Consider the following 19,956-nt stretch of genomic DNA (forward strand, 5'->3'; position numbering starts at 1 on the left):
ATCACTTAGATAATGAATGAAATCGTTGTGTGTATTTTGATTATCTGGAGTAATACTCTGTTTAAAGTCAATGGTCATGAATTTAGGATGATACCAGTCCTTATGATGTATGTTACCCTCTAGCTATGTACAGCATGCAAGTGCACTTGTGAAGTGAGTTTGGAAATTGCCAAGTGAGTATGATAAAGTAAGAAAGGAGTAAGTGCTTGACCTGAGGTTGTATGCAAGAGGCTGAAAGTGGTGGATCATGGAATTTAGGTGCAATAGGAGGAACATAGAGATATTGGGGCTGGAAAAACAGTAAAATGGTGATAGGATTGATGGAGTATAGGGTCTTGAGGGGTTAAAGAATTATTAGTCTCAGGGTGCTAAAGGGAAAGACTTGTTAGTCTCATGATACTAAAAGGCTAGAAATATAGAGGATGATATCAGAAAATAGAGCTGAGATTATAGAACAGAAAGGGAGAGGGGTCTGGTAGTGGCAGGGAGGAGCATGGCAGCCGCACCACGTCTAGATCCAAAGGTACCCGGAAGTGAGCAAAACAATGGTCACCCCGCTGAAGGATACAGGGAGAGTGAGAAGCTGTGTCCTTAGGAGAAAGAAGGTGCCAAGAATATTCAAGGAGCATAGAGTGGAAAGGAACATCCTTTGGCAGAGGGCTCAGAGCTTTGAGGTTCTCACCTGACTCCAGGAGCACCTTTGCCAGAGCAAAGGCAACATCAGGGGCAGAGGAATGGTGGTTATAAGGAATTCACTTTGCGCCCCAAGGATATAAGGTGGTTACAACAAAAAGATTTCAAATCCCTCTCTCAATTTAAAAAAATGTTATCAGTCACCCTTGCCACAAGAAATTTTCAGTGGCCATGTTTCTCTTACTGGGCCCTATTACTGCCCTATGACTTGAGCTCTTCTGTCCTCCCATCCTCTCCTGCTGATGCTCCCATATGCACCCAAATTCGCAAACTCCTGTTCCTCTGCTTCACTCATCCTACACTGATGCCAGGGGCTCATCTTTCTTAAGGGGCTGTACTTCACCTTCTCTAGCCAAATAAGAAACAAAGGCACAAAATAGAAGCAAACACATTCACAACAAAAATATGCAGTTATATTTTTCTCTTTAACATAACTCAGATAAGATTCTTAGTCATATCTGCAATCCTACCAACAAGCGCCCATCTTGTGGTTGAGGGGCAGGCAATGGAGGAGTAAAGTGATGGACAGACAGGCTGATGGTTCACCTTATACCACTGAAAAGCAGTTGTTAAAATCCATTTACATTTAAAACTCTAGACAGGAAAATGTTTGCCCAGTAAATTTTTTTATTTTCATTTTTTCCTCCTTCTGCCATTTTGATCTAATAGAAGCTGCATCAGAAGGAGTTAAACATACAGAACTTGTCAGTCTTCAATTTTAAAAAGCAAATTGTTTAGGGTCAACATTCTTCCCCAAATTACATTAATTACTTCCTAAAATATGTTTTTCCAGTTGCCAAGCATTAAGGAATAGAAGTTGACTATAAATTCTTTTTGTTTCAGGGTCAGGAGAAATATTAGATATTCTTAAACATAACTTCCTAATTATCAACATGAGAAAATTGAAGGGATTAGAGGTTAAGTGACTTCCCAAGGTCGCATGTCCCATTTGGGTAGAGCCAGGATTAGAATCAATGACTCAGGGGTTCAAGTCTTCTTTCCTGCTCATCATACTACCTTCATGAATGGCTCAGGAGGCTTAATGTAGTTTATTTCCACAAAATACAGCATGTCCTCTAGAGATTATTTAGGTTTTCTTTGGATACAAATGGATGTTTTATTATATTCTGTTATGTAAGAATTTAGATATGCTCTTATTTTTCTTTCAAATGGCTGATTTTGTAAAATAGTCATTCTAATAATACACAACTCCTATATGATTTGTGCTTGAATAGATCTCCTCTTCCAACTCTGCTCCATTGTGTTTAGTCAACAGTTTTCGATTATCTCTATGTTAATGGGGTGCATATTCATTTCAATGCCAAAATATTTCTGGGCTTTTGGATATTATTTTCCTTTGCAGTTCATAAATAAAGTGGATGGACAGAATTTCAAGGATCGCATCATTTCTGACTTCATATCATCGATTTTATAGCCAGAAAGAGCTTTCTAATCTTTCAGCATATTCATGAATTAAATGAGAGTAAGTTCAAAGCACAGAATATTGGAAACAGATTCATGCAAAATTTATCTTCAACAGCAAAGAGGAATAATAATAGCAGTATTCTACTTCACAAGAATATATTAAGAGCAAGTAAAGTATCACAGGCAGTATAAAATTTGTGTATAAGATGTTATTTTTCTAATTCTGTTGTAAGATATTAAATTGCCAATACTGTAATAAGTGGGAAAATAAACATTTAAAAGGATATGGTTATCTAGCTAATTTTTATCATAATTATATTTTACATCAGCATCTCAAACTAAGTTTTAAAGTGGTAACTCAAACCGAACTTATTATACATGTGTATTAATTTATTATTGTCAGTTATTATAAGATATGAAAAGCCTGAGAGATGAAAATTCTCTCTTTTAAAAGGAATATTGCCTTAAAATCTCTCATGAAGGCTGATCATCTCAGGTAAATTTTTTCAACAGTTTAACATACATATATAAGTTATCACACTTTCCATCACAGTCTTTTGAGTCTAATGATAATTCTAGAAATATTTGAATTGACATATCATTTTGTATTTTAACATCAGTCATTAAAACTAGTTCTTTTATTTTCAAACGGCTTGAAATGTTTTTGTGAAAGAAATGTTTACTTTGCATTAGAGTTCTAAAACATCTTAAAATATTTGGAGGAATGGTTTAAATTTATTTTGGCATCTCAGAAGTGTGAATCAGTTTGCTACAAGGTTCCTTTTGACATTAAAGACTTGTTTTAAGTGATCTTAGTCTTCAGAGGCATTATAAATGTATTATTCCAAAATATCTGAGGATTGTGTGTGGAATCAGCATTAACTGCATAACTTTAAGATTTGTTTTGATCTAGTGAATAGATTAATGAAATAAAATAGAATGAGGACCCCAAAATTTGAAACCCCTTATGAAACACATGAAGAGTTAAACATGCTTTTAGGAAATCCTAAGCAGATCTACTTTGAAGGAAAAAAAATAAGCCAGCATTCCACATTCTTCACACCAGTCCAAGTCGTCTAGCTTATGACTGTCCTGGGATCCTCTAGACACTGCTTCCCTTGTCCATATCCAGATCGTAAGTAGATATCCAAGCCTTTGGGTCCAAGTTGAGGAAAACATTTCAGTATTCAAAAGCCTATACCTTTTAAAACCCTCTAGAATATATTTAACAGGAAAGAACATCTATAAGGGTGTGATTTGTTCTGTTTTTACTTTTATTTTTTTTTTTGAGATGGAGTTTGGCTCTTATTGCCCAGGCTAGAGTGCAGTGGCACAATCTCAGCTCATTGCAACCTCCACCTTGCAGTTTCAAGTGATTCTCCTGCCTCAGCCTCCCAAGTAGCTGGGATTACAGGCGCCCGCCACCACACCCAGCTAATTTTTTTGTATTTTTAGTAGAGACTGGGTTTCACCATTTTGGTCAGGCTGGTCTCAAACTGCTGACCTCGTGATTCACTTGCCTCAGCCTCCCAAACTGCTGGGATTACAGGCGTGAGCCACCGTGCCTGGCCTGTTTTTACATTTTAAAGGTACTATACATGCACCAAAATAAACATTATTTGCCAAAGAAAATGCACCAGAATATATTTTCCATTTTTTCTCTGCATTATTTTATTTCAATATTTAATATAATTTGATATTATTTCATTTATTAATAAAAACATCTTATATTGACAGAAACTATTCATAACCTTGATTTTTAATACCTAAGTGATAATCCATGAACTGGATTTGCCATAAGAGGAACTGGATTCCTGATAATTTGTCATTTAGTTTGCAAATGATTTTGTCACCGTTTTAGAAAACATAGTATTGAGATGAACCTCTTAGTATAGAAGGCACTGACAGCTTGAATTACATGCTTATATTTCACTCATTCATTCCTTTACCAGTATTGACCATGCATCCACTATTGCTAGATGGTCCAAAGATGAATATATCTTGCTTTCAGAGAACTCACAGTCCATCTAGTGGAAGTCAGATAATAATAAAATCACCTTACTCAGTGATAAAGGAAGATATAGAAAGCCTTCCAAGGATATACCTTGGTGCAAAGGCACCCACGTGCCAGGTGGAAGGCTTTCTTGAAAGTGAAAACGTTATTACTAGAGTGTAAAATATGAGGATTGGTGGGTGGGAAGTGATTTGATCAGAAAAGTAGTATGAAAGCCAATTCATGAAGGTCCTTGAGTGTTATGCTAACAGTTAAGTTAAATTTAACTTGACAGCTATGTGATCTCATTAAAATATTTGCATGCATATAAATGGCAAGATCAGATTAGTTATATATTAGGTGTTGTGAACAAAGCAAATTATTTTCATTAAAATAAAAAAATGAACTAGTCATTTTAACACTCAGACAATATCCTAAGGGAATAATATTTTTAATGTAAAAAAAAGGATAAAAAGTGAATGGCATGACATGATTTTGAAAGTCGTTTAAGTTAAATAAATGTAGGTATAAAAAATAATCAGCATTTTACAAAGCTCTAGGAAGCGCTCAGAGAAAAGTCCTTCATCCTCATTAAAGTATATTTACTTTTGGTTCTCATGCTTACTGGCCATTGTTAATCCAATGGAAAATTAATAAGTAGAAATTTTAAAAGAAAATTATTAAAATTATAAAGAAATTTACAAACACACACAGACATACACACTCACATAGTCACTGTCTTACAGAGTTCTATAATTTAATTTAAAATTTTAGAATGTTAAATAATGTATAGAAAATTTCAGTTATGCATATTGAAACACTGAACCCACAACCAAGAATATGTTTCAGCATTTACAATGCAAATTCTAGTAATGTGATATACCTCAATAGAATTTAGTTTTATTTTGAAATATCCATTTTATGGGTTAAATACAGAGCATATATTTTATAGTAAAAAGTGTCAGCTTATCTGTGAAACTGGAAAAGGCGGCTCACTTAATATAATGTCTAGTCTTTGTTAAATTTCCAAAGCACAAAGAGTTAGTAAATAAAAGTTACCCTTCATTTTCAGATACTGCAATTCAATAGAGATGAATGCATAATGGTTATTTTATTTTATTTATAATTGTATTCAAAACATCCAGATTTCCCCAAGACTAATTTAATGGGAATGACTAAGAGGTGAAGTTAATCACCATAAATCAAGTAATACTCTGTCAACAGCCTACAGCTCTCATAATTCAGGCAGAAGGTCAGTTATTTCATCACTTTCTGTTTGTCCCTAGGTGCCACAGTATTGGATGCATTGTAGATACTGCTATTAGATGCTAGAATGGAAATTTCCTGTGTTGGCTGGGACATTTAAATATATAAAAGAAAAACTCAAACAATAACATTTCCATATGGCTTTAAGATCTTAGTTGTATTTTCATAGGTGTAACACGTCTGTAGCTGAGCAATGAGTTTTTTTCTAATTCTATTGTTTTTGTTCAATGAAATTTTTAAAAAGAGCTAAGCTTCCCTTAGCTGCCAAAAAACTTACAATGTAGGAGTCCTTTCTTACAATGTAAATGGAAATGTCTCAATTCATACTCATGCACCTTCATACTTTCTTAGAAAACTACTAATGTGTCCCTAAAATGATGCCGATACCTATATCCCTTTTGATATAACAATACTTATAGTTAAAAAATTCTTTTTCAGTATCTCAGTACGTAAGCAATAGGTGAATATAACTAAGGTTAAATATTTTCTGAGGATAGGGGAAAAAAGCATTATAATCAGCCTTGGGTTATTTATTCTGTGACTATATGTATGTTCAGCAAAAGCTTTCTGGATAATGCCCATCATCTTTTTGTGTTGCAGTTGGCAAAATGTCATCATTTAAATGAATTTAGGCAACTGCATCTATTCTGTAAAAGTGTCAAGGCTTCAAGTTAAATTTTAGAACTAACATTTATACTTCATAAAAGTAGTATTTATTTTAATCCTGCTTTTGGCTATCGCATCATAATAATGTAGAAATAATACCTAAGCTAGCATTATACAAAATCTGCATAATATCTATTTGATATATATACTTCAGGTCATAAAAGAGCCCCTGAAGCATAGGAAGCTAAGAGGAAGCTGACCAAAAATCTGTCCCAAAATTTTACATTTAGGTAAATCTTACCTCGTGATGCCTGTTTTCTCCATGTGAAGAAAAAAAGAGCATAATGTCATTTCTGCTTCTCTAGCAGTTTATTTGAAAATTATTTGAAGTTGCTGGGTTTTGAGCACTGCTGTGATTAAGTCTGAATCTACACTTATCCTTCCTGACCTACCAAGGAATAGCATGGACAGCTTCTAAGTATCTGCCAGGGACGTGAAAGACTGTCTTTCCTCTACAAGTTAGCATCAGGTCACCTTGTTGCATGAGCTGCAAAGGTTCTCTCAAGAGGACCTCAGAGGGTGGAGCTCCCACATTCAGGCAGTTTGTGCACTGCATAAAGTCTTCAGCCAAGGGGACAGCAATCCAGTCCATGTTCCATTTGCCAAGCTATGCAGCCTGCTGTGGGGTCACCTCTATGTGGAGGATGAGTACTGTTTTCTAATTCATCTGCCTATAGGCCATGATTTTTTCCTAATCCACTTTTTAACCTGTGGTTGGATGCCATCTCAAGGCCCTCCCCATTGTTGGCCCACCAGTGTACACTTCTGGAATGCCATAGGGTACTGGTAGGAGGCATACCTCATTCCACTCAAAGGAAAGGGCCTGTTACCTGCCTGACACTCTTGTCTATATTGAGCTCCCATAGAATAAGTTGCATTCCATCAGCACTCCAAGATTTCCTAAAAAGGGAATAACTTAGCCAACATTGTGTTATCACTGTTGATTGAACTAAAGGTCCAAATGGTTTTAATAACATGATATGCAATAACCACAGAATAATTATTTAATTTACACATGTATACAAATACAGTTAGGTTTTTATACTACAAATTGCAGTAGGACTATGCTCAGAGCTATTGAGAGGAAATCAAGGAAAGACTCTGAACCTAAAGCTATTATTTTGATTTTTACTTAGCCACCCAGTTGCCTCTTACCATCTCCCATTCAAACTAAAGTAAAAGGTACTCCAAAATTATTCAAAGTGCCTCTCTGTCTACATCCCTTCCTTCTTCATTCTTGCTTCCAGCCACTCTTTCTGTTAATTGAGTGGCAGAATGACCTCCCTGCCACCAGCCCAGCTTTTCTTGTTTGTCATTACCAGTATGAATGCTCTAAGCTTCCATGTCAGTCATAGTACCCTAACTAATGGGCCTTTCAATAGTGAACCAGCAGACTTGTGACGTCTTCTTACTTCTTCGTGACCAATCTGGCTTCAAAATTTGGGGCTGATTTAACTATCTTGTAGTGTCAAACAATGGATTAAATAAGATTATTAAATCTTATACAGATGTGTATCTTTTTCTACTCACAAGAAATCTGTATATAAGACTTTTTCAAAGAGAAACAGAAATTAGCACATACTTACTAGACATTTTAATTGTAAGATGAATAATATAATTCCTGTAAAGGAAGTGTGCTTACATGGCTGTGTAAGCAAAAGGAATACAGCATAGAAATTGTCATTTTTACATCCTATAATCAAACTTTATCATAGTAGAGAAAATAGAAAAGTCAGTTTTCTGAAATCCGGTAAAAGATGGTAAGAGTCCCATGTCTTTTCTTACAGATGATGTCAATCATTTGGGTAAAGATTTCTAGAATTCTTGGGGTCTTTATTAGAGGTGATAAGAATAAAGGTTTGAGTTATACTCACAATAAGTGTGCTTTCCATAAGTTATTATAAAGCACTAATGATGTACAAACCAAATGATAAAATGTGCACACATGTTTATGTTCTTTCAGGAAGGCTCATTAGGGAGATTAACTTTATGGAAATACAGCTTTCCACCACTTAATGCTAAAAGATGGCCACAATCCTTTACAATGTCTTCACTTTGTATCTTGCTAATTTATGTTGCCATGATCACTTTGTATATAAAACTTGCCATTTAATTTCTAACAAGGAATACTTATTACTCATCCCTTTTAAGCCTAGAAGTACATTTTGTTATGTAAATTATAAATAATATCTTCATTGTTCTAAAATTTGTTTAAAATATCTTTGAAAAGTATAATAACATGTAACAAACCTGCAGGTGTACCCTTTGAATCTAAAATAGAAGTTAATAGAAGAAATAAGACCTGGTGTTCAATAAATCAATGGAGTGACTATAGTTAACATTAATAGATTGTACATTTCAAAATAACTAGAAGAGAATAATTCAGATGTTCCTAGCATAAAGATAAATATTTAAATGATGAATATCCAACTCACCCTGATTTTATTATATGAATATATCAAATTATCACATACCCTGAAAATGTGTACATCTAATATGAATCAATAAAATTTAATAAAATAAAAATGGAAATTATAAAAAAGTTTTTTAAATAAAAAATAAGCATAATAAGCCTATGAACACCTCCTAAATCCATTACATAAAGGCCTATAATAATATTTCTTTGTTTATTTGTTCTTTTCAGGAGAAAGGAAGACAACAGTGTCCTGCACAAAAATCATGAGCAAAAATATCAGCATTGTGGACAACAAGAAATGCAAACACTTAACCAAGCCAGAGCCACAGATTCGAAAGTGCAATGAGCAACCATGTCAAACAAGGTAACCCTATTCCAAGGACCCTTAAAGCATTATTTGTCCATTAGATTGCTGTCCTTCAAAACATGCTCAGAATATCATTGAAATCACATTTTTTTAAAAACATTGCCAAAACATTGCAACATCTAAGAAAGCAAGGCAGCAAGGCCAAGATTTTCCACTTAAGGAAGGGGTATTGAGAGGGATGGTTGCTGAGGAGTAATTAAAATCACTTTTTATTTAAAATCATTTCATAACCTCTAGGTCCCCTCTTCAAAAACTTTGTTATTTGGTTGAACATAGCTGTTTGCTCCTGAATTCTCCAAAATGGTGTGTTAGAATTTGCCCACAGTAACATAAACCAAACTGGGACTGCCATGACCCAGACCCCAGCAGAACAAGGCCACTGTAGTGTTTCTGATTCCTCTGGCTAAATTCTCACTTCCTAGCCCAGAGTTCCCAAAGCAAACTGCCCAATCCCTGATCTCTCACCACCAACTTTGTGACTGGGGTCCCAGTTACTGTACCACGGATGCTTTGGTTTCCTCTGACACCCCCCAATGAGTATTAGGTAACAAAGCAGGCAAGAAATTCACAAGTAGAGGACAAATCAGCAATGCTGAGCAGCTGTAAGTGGAGTAGGAAGAAAGAAGCCCATGCCTTGGTTACTGGAAGTTGGGGCAAAGACAGGTGAGTGGAACCTGAGTATAATTTTGGACCAGCCTAGCAACGAGGCTACTTGGCATGGCTGTCAACACAGGGCTCCAAGCTACCTGCTTTCACATAAAAATTAAGGCTTAGCTTGATTGGGACTCAGCCCTGGTGGCCAAAATCCTGAAAACTTTTAGGGATGGGGTGACAGAAAGAGTGAGGCTGGATTGATTCCTCTGAATATTGGGACAGGAATATTTACTTTGTCCTGACACTCAGGAATTTGTTGAAACCCAGTGAGTTAGGACAGAGTTGTAAGTTCTTAGGTAATCAGAGCATTGATCTTCCCCTCACAAGAGCTTCTGTAATGGCTTCATGGTGAATTTACACACCCTACAATTCAGATAGGCAGATAATGTGTTGTTTTATAGCAGTTTATAACTGATATAACCGTCTTCATGGCCATCTACCACAAAGAGTAGGTATGGGGGAGGTAAGAGGGAGAGGAACAAAGTTACTAATTAACCATATTTGAGCTTTTCCTTCTTAATCTCTTTGGGAATCAGTGTCATGCAGGCGAATGGTTAGTCCTGATTTCCCTATTCACACCCCCAAGGAAAAGTCAATTACTAAAGCCCTCTAAATCTAGCCATGCTATGTTAATGAGCGCTTAAAAGAATTTGGGATCACCTGAGGTCAGAAGTTTGAGACCAATCTGACCAATTTGGAAACCCCATCTCTACTAAAAATACAAAATTAGCCAGGCATGGTGGCGCATGCCTATAATCCTAGCTGCTCCGGAGGCTGAGGCAGGAGAATCACTTGAACCCGGGAGGCGGAGGTTGTAGTGAGCAGAGATCATGCCATTGCACTCCTGGGCAACAAGAGTGAAACTACATCTATAAAAAAAAAAAAAAAAAAAAGAATTTGGAAAATACTTCATCTACAAAGTTTGAATTTCAAGGCTTGCTTTCTGTAGATTCAATATATTTTAGATACTGTAAACCAAAATGTATCTGACACAAGTCTCCAATCAATTTAGAAGGTTATATTGCCAAAGTTGTAGATCATGACCCATGACATGGTCTCACATGGCCCTGAGAACATTTGCTGAAGGTGACTGGGTTACAGCTTGGTTTTATATGTTTTAGGAAGACATAAGATGTCAGTCAATACATGTGAGGCATAACTTGGTTTGGTCTAACTCAAAGCCGTTGGGGGAGGGGTGACTTACAGGTCAAAGGTGGATTCAAAGACTTTCTGATTGGCTATTGGTTGAGGGTTAAATTATTATCTAAATACCTGGAATCAAGAGAAAAGAGTGTCTGGGTTAAGATAAGGGGTTGTAGAGACCAAGGTTCATATTATGTAGATGAAGTTCTCATAGGTGGCTGACCTCCAGGGGCAACAGATGACAGTGTTTCCTCTTCAAATCCTTAAAATGTGCTGGACTCAGCCAATCTCTAAAGCATCAGCAAAAGACCTGGAAAGGGAAGGGGATTCCCTATAGAATGTCACTTTCCCCAACAAGACACAGCTTTGCAGGGCCATTTCAAAGTATGTCAAATTATGGCGTAAAATAGTTTGGTTTCTTTCAGGGCCCTGCTATCTGTCATGTGATATTATAGTAGAGTCAAGTTGGAATTTAGTATCTTACTGCTACAAAGAGTCTATTTGGTTAGTCTTAGGATTTCTGTTTTAATGTTAATGCTAGTCAGTTGTATGCCTGAGCCCCAAAGGAAGGAGAGTAATAATGAGGCATGTCTAACCACCCTCCTTTCATTTAATGGTCTGAACTAGTTTTTCTTTTTTTTTAGGATTTTTTTATTTTTTATTTTTATTATTATTATACTTTAAGTTTTAGGGTACATGTGCACAATGTGCAGGTTAGTTACATATGTATACATGTGCCATGCTGGTGTGCTGCACCCAGTAACTCGTCATTTAGCATTAGGTATATCTCCTAAAGCTATCCGTCCCCCTTCCCCCAATCCCACAACAGTCCCCAGAGTGTGATGTTCCCCTTCCTGTGTCCATGTGTTCTCATTGTTCAATTCCCACCTATGAGTGAGAATATGTGGTGTTTGCTTTTTGTTCTTGCGATAGTTTACTGAGAATGATGATTTCCAGTTTCATCCATGTCCCTACAAAGGACATGAACTCATCATTTTTTATGGCTGCAGAGTATTCCAGGGTGTATATGTGCCACATTTTCTTAATCCAGTCTATCATTGTTGGACATTTGGGCTGGTTCCAAGTCTTTGCTATTGTGAATAGTGCCACAATAAACATACATGTGCATGTGTCTTTATAGCAGCATGATTTATAGTCCTTTGGGTATATACCCAGTAATGGGATGGCTGGGTCAAATGGTATTTCTAGTTCTACATCCCTGAGGAATCGCCACATTGACTTCCACAAGGGTTGAACTAGTTTACAGTCCCACCAACAGTGTAAAAGTGTTCCTATTTCTCCACATCCTCTCCAGCACCTGTTGTTTCCTGACTTTTTAATGATTGCCATTCTAACTGGTGTGAGATGGTATCTCATTGTGGTTTTGATTTGCATTTCTCTGATGGCCAGTGATGGTGAGCATTTTTTCACGTGTTTTTTGGCTGCATAAATGTCTTCTTTTGAGAAGTGTCTGTTCATGTCCTTTGCCCACTTTTTGATGGGGTTGTTTTTTTCTTCTAAATTTGTTTGAGTTCATTGTAGATTCTGGATATTAGCCCTTTGTCAGATGAGTAGGTTGTGAAAATTTTCTCCCATTTTATAGGTTGCCTGTTCACTCTGATGGTAGTTTCTTTTGCTGTGCAGAAGCTCTTTAGTTTAATTAGATCCCATTTGTCAATTTTGGCTTTTGTTGCCGTTGCTTTTGGTGTTTTAGACATGAAGTCCTTGCCCATGCCTATGTCCTGAATGGTAATGACTAGGTTTTCTTCTAGGGTTTTTATGGTTTTAGGTCTAACGTATAAGTCTTTAATCCATCTTGAATTAATTTTTGCATAAGCTGTAAGAAAGGGATCCAGTTTCAGCTTTCTACATATGACTAGCCAGTTTTCCCAGCACCATTTATTAAACAGGGAATCCTTTCCCCATTTCTTGTTTTTCTCAGGTTTGTCAAAGATCAGATAGTTGTAGATATGCGGCGTTATTTCTGAGGACTTTCTTCTTTTCCACTGATCTATATCTCTATTTTGGTACCAGTAACATGCTGTTTTGGTTACTGTAGTCTTGTAGTATAGTTTGAAGTCAGGTAGCGTGATGCCTCCAGCTTTGTTCTTTTGGCTTAGGATTGACTTGGTGATGCGGGCTCTTTTTTGGTTCCATATGAAATTTAAAGTAGTTTTTTCCAATTCTGTGAAGAAAGTCATTGGTAGCTTGATGGGGATGGCATTGAATCTATAAATTACCTTGGGCAGTATGGCCATTTTCACTATATTGATTCTTCCTACCCATGAGCATGGAATGTTCTTCCATTTGTTTGTATCCTCTTTTATTTCATTGAGCAGTGGCTTGTAATTCTCCTTGAAGAGGTCCTTCACATCCCTTGTAACTTGGATTCCTAGGTATTTTATTCTCTTTGAAGCAATTGTGAATGGGAGTTCACTCATGATTTGGCTCTCTGTTTGTCTGTTATTGGTGTATAAGAATGCTTGTGATTTTTGTACATTGATTTTATATCCTGAGACTTTGCTGAAGTTGCTTATCAGCTTAAAGAGATTTTGGGCCGAGATGATGGGGTTTTCTAGATATACAATCACGTCATATGCAAACAGGGACAATTTGATTTCCTCTTTTACTAATTGAATACCCTTTATTTCCTTCTGCTGCCTAATTGCCCTGGCCAGAACTTCCAACACTATGTTGAATAGGAGTGGTGAGAGAGGGCATCCCTGTCTTGTGCCAGTTTTCAAAGGGAATGCTTCCAGTTTTTGCCCATTTGGTATGATATTGGCTGTGGGTTTGTCATATATAGCTCTTATTATTTTGAGATATGTCCCATCAATACCTAATTTATTGAGAGTTTTTAGCATGAAGCGTTGTTGAATTTTGTCAAAGGCCTTTTCTGCATCTATTGTGATAATCATGTGGTTTTTGTCTTTGGTTCTGTTTATATGCTGGATTACATTTATTGATTTGCATATATTGAACCAGCCTTGCATCCCAGGGATGAAGCCCACTTGATCATGCTGGATAAGCTTTTTGATGTGCTGCTAGATTCGGTTTGCTAGTATTTTATTGAGGATTTTTGCATCAATGTTCATCAAGGATATTGGTCTAAAATTCTCTTTTTTGGTAGTGTCTCTGCCCGGCTTTGGTATCAGGATGATGCTGGCCTCATAAAATGAGTTAGGGAGGATTCCCTCTTTTTCTATTGATTGAAATAGTTTCAGAAGGAATGGTACCAGCTCCTCCTTGTACCTCTGGTAGAATTCGGCTGTGAATCCATCTGGTCCTGGCCTCTTTTTGGTTGGTAAGCTATTGATTATTGCCACAATTTCAGAGCCTGTTATTGGTCTATTCAGAGATTCAACTTCTTCCTGGTTTAGTCTTGGGAGGGTGTATGTGTCGAAGAATTTATCCATTTCTTCTAGATTTTCTAGTTTATTTGCATAGAGGCATTTGTAGTATTCTCTGATGGTAGTTTGTATTTCTGTGGGATCAGTGGTGATATCCCCTTTATCATTTTTTATTGCATCTATTTGATTCTTCTCTCTTTTTTTCTTTATTAGTCTTGCTAGCGGTCTATCAATTTTGTTGATCCTTTCAAAAAACCAGCTCCTGGATTCGTTAATTTTTTGAAGGGTTTTTTGTGTCTTTATTTCCTTCAGTTCTGCTCTGATTTTAGTTATTTCTTGCCTTCTGCTAGCTTTTGAATGTGTTTGCTCTTGTTTTTCTAGTTCTTTTAATTGTGATGTTAGGGTGTCAATTTTGGATCTTTCCTGCTTTCTCTTGTGGGCATTTAGTGCTATAAATTTCCCTCTACACACTGCTTTGAATGTGTCCCAGAGATTCTGGTATGTTGTGTCTTTGTTCTCATTGGTTTCAAAGAACATCTTTATTTCTGCCTTCATTTCCTTATGTACCCAGTAGTCAATCAGGAGCAGGTTGTTCAGTTTCCATGTAGTTGAACAGTTTTGAGTGAGTTTCTTAATCCTGAGTTCTAATTTGATTGCACTGTGGTCTGAGAGACAGTTTGTTATAATTTCTGATCTTTTCCATTTGCTGAGGAGAGCTTTACTTCCAACTATGTGGTCAATTTTGGAATAGGTGTGGTGTGGTGCTGAAAAAAATATATATTCTGTTGATTTTGGGTGGAGAGTTCTGTAGATGTCTATTAGGTCTGCTTGTTGCAGAGCTGTGTTCAATTCCTGGGTATCCTTGTTATCGTTCTGTCTCATTGATCTGTCTAATGTTGACAGTGGGGTGTTAAAGTCTCCCATTATTATTGTGTGGGAGTCTAAGTCTCTTTGTAGGTCACTCAGGACTTGCTTTATGAATCTGGGTGCTCCTGTATTGGGTGCATATATATTTAGGATAGTTAGCTCTTCTTGTTCAACTGATCCCTTTACCATTATGTAATGGCCTTCTTTGTCTCTTTCGATCTTTGTTGGTTTAAAGTCTGTTTTATCAGAGACTAGGATTGCAACCCATGCCTTTTTTTGTTTTCCATTTGCTTGGTAGATCATCCTCCATCCTTTAATTTTGAGCCTATGTGTGTCTCTGCATGTGAGATGGGTTTCCTGAATACAGCACACTGATGGGTCTTGACTCTATATCCAATTTGCCAGTCTGTGGCTTTTAATTGGAGCATTTAGCCCATTTACATTTAAAGTTAATATTGTTATGTGTGAATTTGATCCTCTCATTATGATGTTAGCTGGTGATTTTGCTCGTTAGTTGATGCAGTTTCTTCCTAGCCTCGATGGTCTTTACAATTTGGCATGATTTTGCAGTGGCTGGTACCGGTTGTTCCTTTCCATGTTTAGTGCTTCCTTCAGGAGCTCTTTTAGGGCAGGCCTGGTGGTGCCAAAATCTCTCAGCATTTGCTTGTCTGTAAAGGATTTCATTTCTCCTTCACTTATGAAACTTAGTTTGGCTGGATATGAAATTCTGGGTTGAAAATTCTTTTCTTTAAGAATGTTGAATATTGGCCCCCACTCTCTCCTGGCTTGTAGAGTTTCTGCCGAGACATCCGCTGTTAGTCTGATGGGCTTCCTTTTGTGGGTAACATGACCTTTCTCTCTGACTGCCCTTAACATTTTTTCCTTCATTTCAACTTTGGTGAATCTGACAATTATGTGTCTTGGAGTTGCTCTTCTCGAGGAGTATCTTTGTGGCGTTCTCTGTATTTCCTGAATTTAAATGTTGGCCTGCCTTGCTAGATTGGGGAAGTTCTCCTGGATAATATCCTGCAGAGTGTTTTCCAACTTGGTTCCATTCTCCCCGTCACTTTCAGGTACACCAATCAGGCGTAGATTTGGTCTTTTCACATAGTCCCATATTTCTTGGAGGCTTTGTTTGTTTCTTTTTATTCTTTTTTCTCTAAACTTCCCTTCTTGCTTCATTGCATTTATTTCATCTTCCATCACTGATACCCTTTCTTCCAGTTGATCGCATCGGCTCCTGAGGCTTCTGCATTCTTCACATAGTTCTCGAGCCTTGGCTTTCAGCTCCATCAGCTCCTTTAAGCGCTTATCTGTATTGGTTATTCTAGTTATACATTCTTCTAAATTTTTTTCAAAGTTTTCAACTTCTTTGCCTTTGGTTTGAATTTCCTCCTGTAGCTCGGAGTAGTTTGATTGTCTGAAGCCTTCTCTCAACTCATCAAAGTCATTCTCTGTCCAGCTTTGTTCCGTTGCTGGTGAGGAGCTGCATTCCTTTAGAGGAGGAGAGGTGCTCTGCTTTTTAGAGTTTCCAGTTTTCTACTCTGTTTTTTCCCCATCTTTGTGGTTTTATCTACTTTTGGTCTTTGATGATGGTGATGTACAGATGGGTTTTTGGTGTGGATGTCCTTTCTGTTTGTTAGTTTTCCTTCTAACAGATAGGACCCTCAGCTGCAGGTCTGTTGGAGTTTGCTAGAGGTCCACTCCAGACCCTGTTTGCCTGGGTACCAGCAGCGGTGGCTGCAGAACAGCAGATTTTCGTGAACCGCGAATGCTGCTGTCTGATTGTTCCTCTGGAAGTTTTGTCTCAGAGGAGTACCCGGCCGTGTGAGGTGTCAGTCTGCCCCTGCTGGGGGTGCCTCCCAGTTAGCCTGCTCGGGGGTCAGGGGTCAGGGACCCACTTGAGGAGGCAGTCTGCCCGTTCTCAGATCTCCAGCTGCGTGCTGGGAGAACCACTGCTCTCTTCAAAGCTGTCAGACAGGGACATTTAAGTCTGCAGAGGTTACTGCTGTCTTTTTGTTTGTCTGTGCCCTGCCCCCAGAGGTGGAGCCTACAGAGGCAGGCAGGCCTCTTTGAGCTGTGGTGGGCTCCACCCAGTTCGAACTTCCAGGCTGCTTTGTTTACCTAAGCAAGCCTGGGCAATGGTGGGCTCCCCTCCCCCAGCCTCGCTGCCGCCTTGCAGTTTGATCTCAGACTGCTGTGCTAGCAATCGGCCAGACTCCGTGGGCGTAGGACCCTCTGAGCCAGGTGCGGGATATAATCTCCTGGTGCGCCGTTTTTTAAGCCCGTGGGAAAAGCGCAGTATTAGGGTGGGAGTGACCCGATTTTCCAGTTGCCGTATGTCACCCCTTTCTTTGACGAGGAAAGGGAACTCCCTGACCTCTTGCGCTTCCCGAGTGAGGCAATGCCTCGCCCTGCTTCGGCTCGTGCATGGTGCACTGCACCCACTGTCCTGCGCCCACTGTCTGGCACTCCCTAGTGAGATGAACCCGGTACCTCAGATGGAAATGCAGAAATCACCTGTCTTCTGCATCTCTCACACTGGGAGCTGTAGACCAGAGCTGTTCCTATTCCACCATCTTGGCTCCAGCCCCTTTTGTTCAGCTGAACTAGTTTTTCAAGTTTAGTTGTGTCCCCTTAGCTGAGAGAGGAGGGTCCATTCAATCAGCTGGGGGGCTTAGAATTCTATTTTTGGTTTATAGTAGTAGAAGCTGATTATCAACTTTTCCTGTCTTTTGCATTCCTGCTCTAACAATCCTACCCCAGGCAAATATATGCTTTTAAAAGAATAGGAAAATGATATATAAAAGATGTGCATAAGAGAAAAGTAATGGACATACCTTCAGTATGTCATGTTCTTTGCACCTTCCTGGGTGTAGGCTTTTCAGCCTAACTGCATAAGTGTGTGAACTAGTAAAGCTTTTTCATGATATAGAGTAGTAATCAGGTACAGTGACCTAGGGAATTATCCTTGCCTACCGTCAGGTCCTTGGGTCATTTCCATTCAGTGCTGGACAGATACATAAAGTAGCATTTTTGGCCTTGGCCCTGTCAGCTACAGAACCAGGATCCTTGCTGTTACTGCTGTTCCTCAGAATTCTCTTTTTCTCTATCTCATTTAATATATTAAGATGCTAAATTATCTGTGTTAAATAATGTTAAAATACTTCAAAACACAATTTGTTTTATATTGCCATATAGTTGTTCCAATTTGGTGAAAGAGCCGTGGCTTTTTCTGATACATCAGGAATCTTGAATGAGCTGGATTTGAGGACTAGAGCATGTTTGTTTTTTCCCAAGTTGGTCTGTGAAGGAGCAGAGTGTACAATACAACACACTATTTATTTTTCATTCCATGAACTCAACTATCTTGGAGAAAAATGTCTCAATAATGACTTGGTAAAATGACTAGTTTCAAAAGGTCAGTACATTTCTGAGTGAGAAATTTTTGCAGCTGGAGACTGGAAGTCTTTTTGTTAGAGATTATTATCTCCCTTCCCTTGGAAAAGGAGGCAATTTATTTTGAACCACCAAGCTGTAATGTTAGTGAGGTTAAGCAAAATATTGGAAAGAAAGAAATGAACATGGGCAATTATTAAGGGTCATCACAGGAAAACTTTCCAAGACTTACTGGAAGAGTACATCCTTTATTCCTCCTATCTTTCCCCTTTCTCCAACGTAGTAAAAAAATTCTAATTTCCATTCACATTTATTGAAAAAGTCACTAAATGATCTGATGGCATTCTATGGGCCAAATATAAAATACATGAATTCACCAGTAAATACCTTTGTAAGTGAAGGTCTCTTAAAGATAAGGAAATGGGATCCTTCCAAATTAAGTTCTAAGCCACGAAAATGTTTTCTTTCATTAGAATACATTTTATATTTTAGTTCTTATTTTTCAGTGGTTTTCATAAGGAATAGGAAAAGTAACTTTTTATAATTATATTGAGGGTCTCAAATTTTTATTTTACTTAAAAATATGAGATTCCATGAAATTGCAAATACCTCTCTTTTCAGTACAGAAGAACCCAGTAGTGTCTTCTGAGTTCCATAGTTGGAAAAGATATGTAGATGGACTTAGATTGGGATTGTTTTTTGGATATTCTTATGCAGAAATATGAAGCAGAAACTAAACTAAATTTGGAAGATATGCACTTTAGGAGAAATCCACCAGGGGACTCCAAAGCAAAATGGCAGGTCTGCAACATGCTGGATAGACCAGGAAAAAATAACCTTGTAAAGCCTTCTATTTCCTTTCTCAGAAATAGAAACATAAAATCATTTACAATTAAACTAACTTACAGATGAGATTTACTAGGCTGTAAGAGGATGTGACTCCTCAAAATGTGGATCATTGCTAGGAATACTTGGGTTTGGTAAATCTGGAATAATTAAGGTTACTTGTGTAAAACAGAAAGAAACATAAATTCCATTTCAAGGAATGTTTATCGCCAAGCACAATGGCTTATGCCTATAATCCCAGCTCTTTAGGAGGCCAGAGCAGGTGAATCACTTGAGGTCAGGAGTTCGAGACCAGCCTTGCCAACATGTTGAAACCCCTCCTCTACTAAAAAAATACAAAAATTAGGGGGACATGGCAGGCATGCCCATAGTCCCAGCTACTTGGGAGGCTGAGGCAGGAGAACAGCTTGAACCCAGGAGGTGGAGGTTGCAGTGAGCCAAGATTGCACCATTGCACTCCAGCCTAGGCAACAGAGTGAGACTTCATCTCAAAAAAAAAAAAAGAAAGAAATGTTTATCAAAATCTATTATGTAAAATTGTTATGGATGCTAACAAAAACAAAACATTGATACATGACTTTGAGGAGCTTATATATTACAAAGAAAAGAAGGCCAAATTCATTAGGTAGCCTTTGAGCCCCTCTGCTTTCCTAGGGAATATCTAATAAGTCGTGTGAGTGCTACAAGCCAGGCAATAGAGAGCAAAGAAAAGGTCAGTCCCCATTGGTTGAATGGAGAAGCCCTTCTAGGAGGAATGGGCGTGGGGCTGGCTGTCAAGGATCCAGGCACAGGATTCTACAAATATCATGAGGTGAAAATATAAAGTGTTTGGTAAGCAAGATGAGCATATGGTTTATTTTCCGAACAAGTG

General features: G+C 37.9%; 1 protein-coding gene across 4 annotated transcripts in view; it reads left to right on the forward strand.

Annotated features, from left to right (window-relative positions):
- Positions 1–19,956, forward strand: part of ADAMTS19 (ADAM metallopeptidase with thrombospondin type 1 motif 19) — a 283,956-nt gene that overhangs the window by 225,566 nt on the left and 38,434 nt on the right. For all 4 annotated transcript variants that reach the window (XM_054488423.1, XM_063665471.1, XM_063665472.1 and 1 more), the window contains one exon: positions 8,688–8,823. In XM_054488423.1, the coding sequence (XP_054344398.1) occupies positions 8,688–8,823 (136 nt within the window). The remainder of the gene's footprint in view (positions 1–8,687; positions 8,824–19,956) is intronic.

Source organism: Pongo pygmaeus, chromosome 4 (genome assembly GCF_028885625.2).
Source record: "Pongo pygmaeus isolate AG05252 chromosome 4, NHGRI_mPonPyg2-v2.0_pri, whole genome shotgun sequence".
Lineage (NCBI taxonomy): Eukaryota > Metazoa > Chordata > Mammalia > Primates > Hominidae > Pongo > Pongo pygmaeus.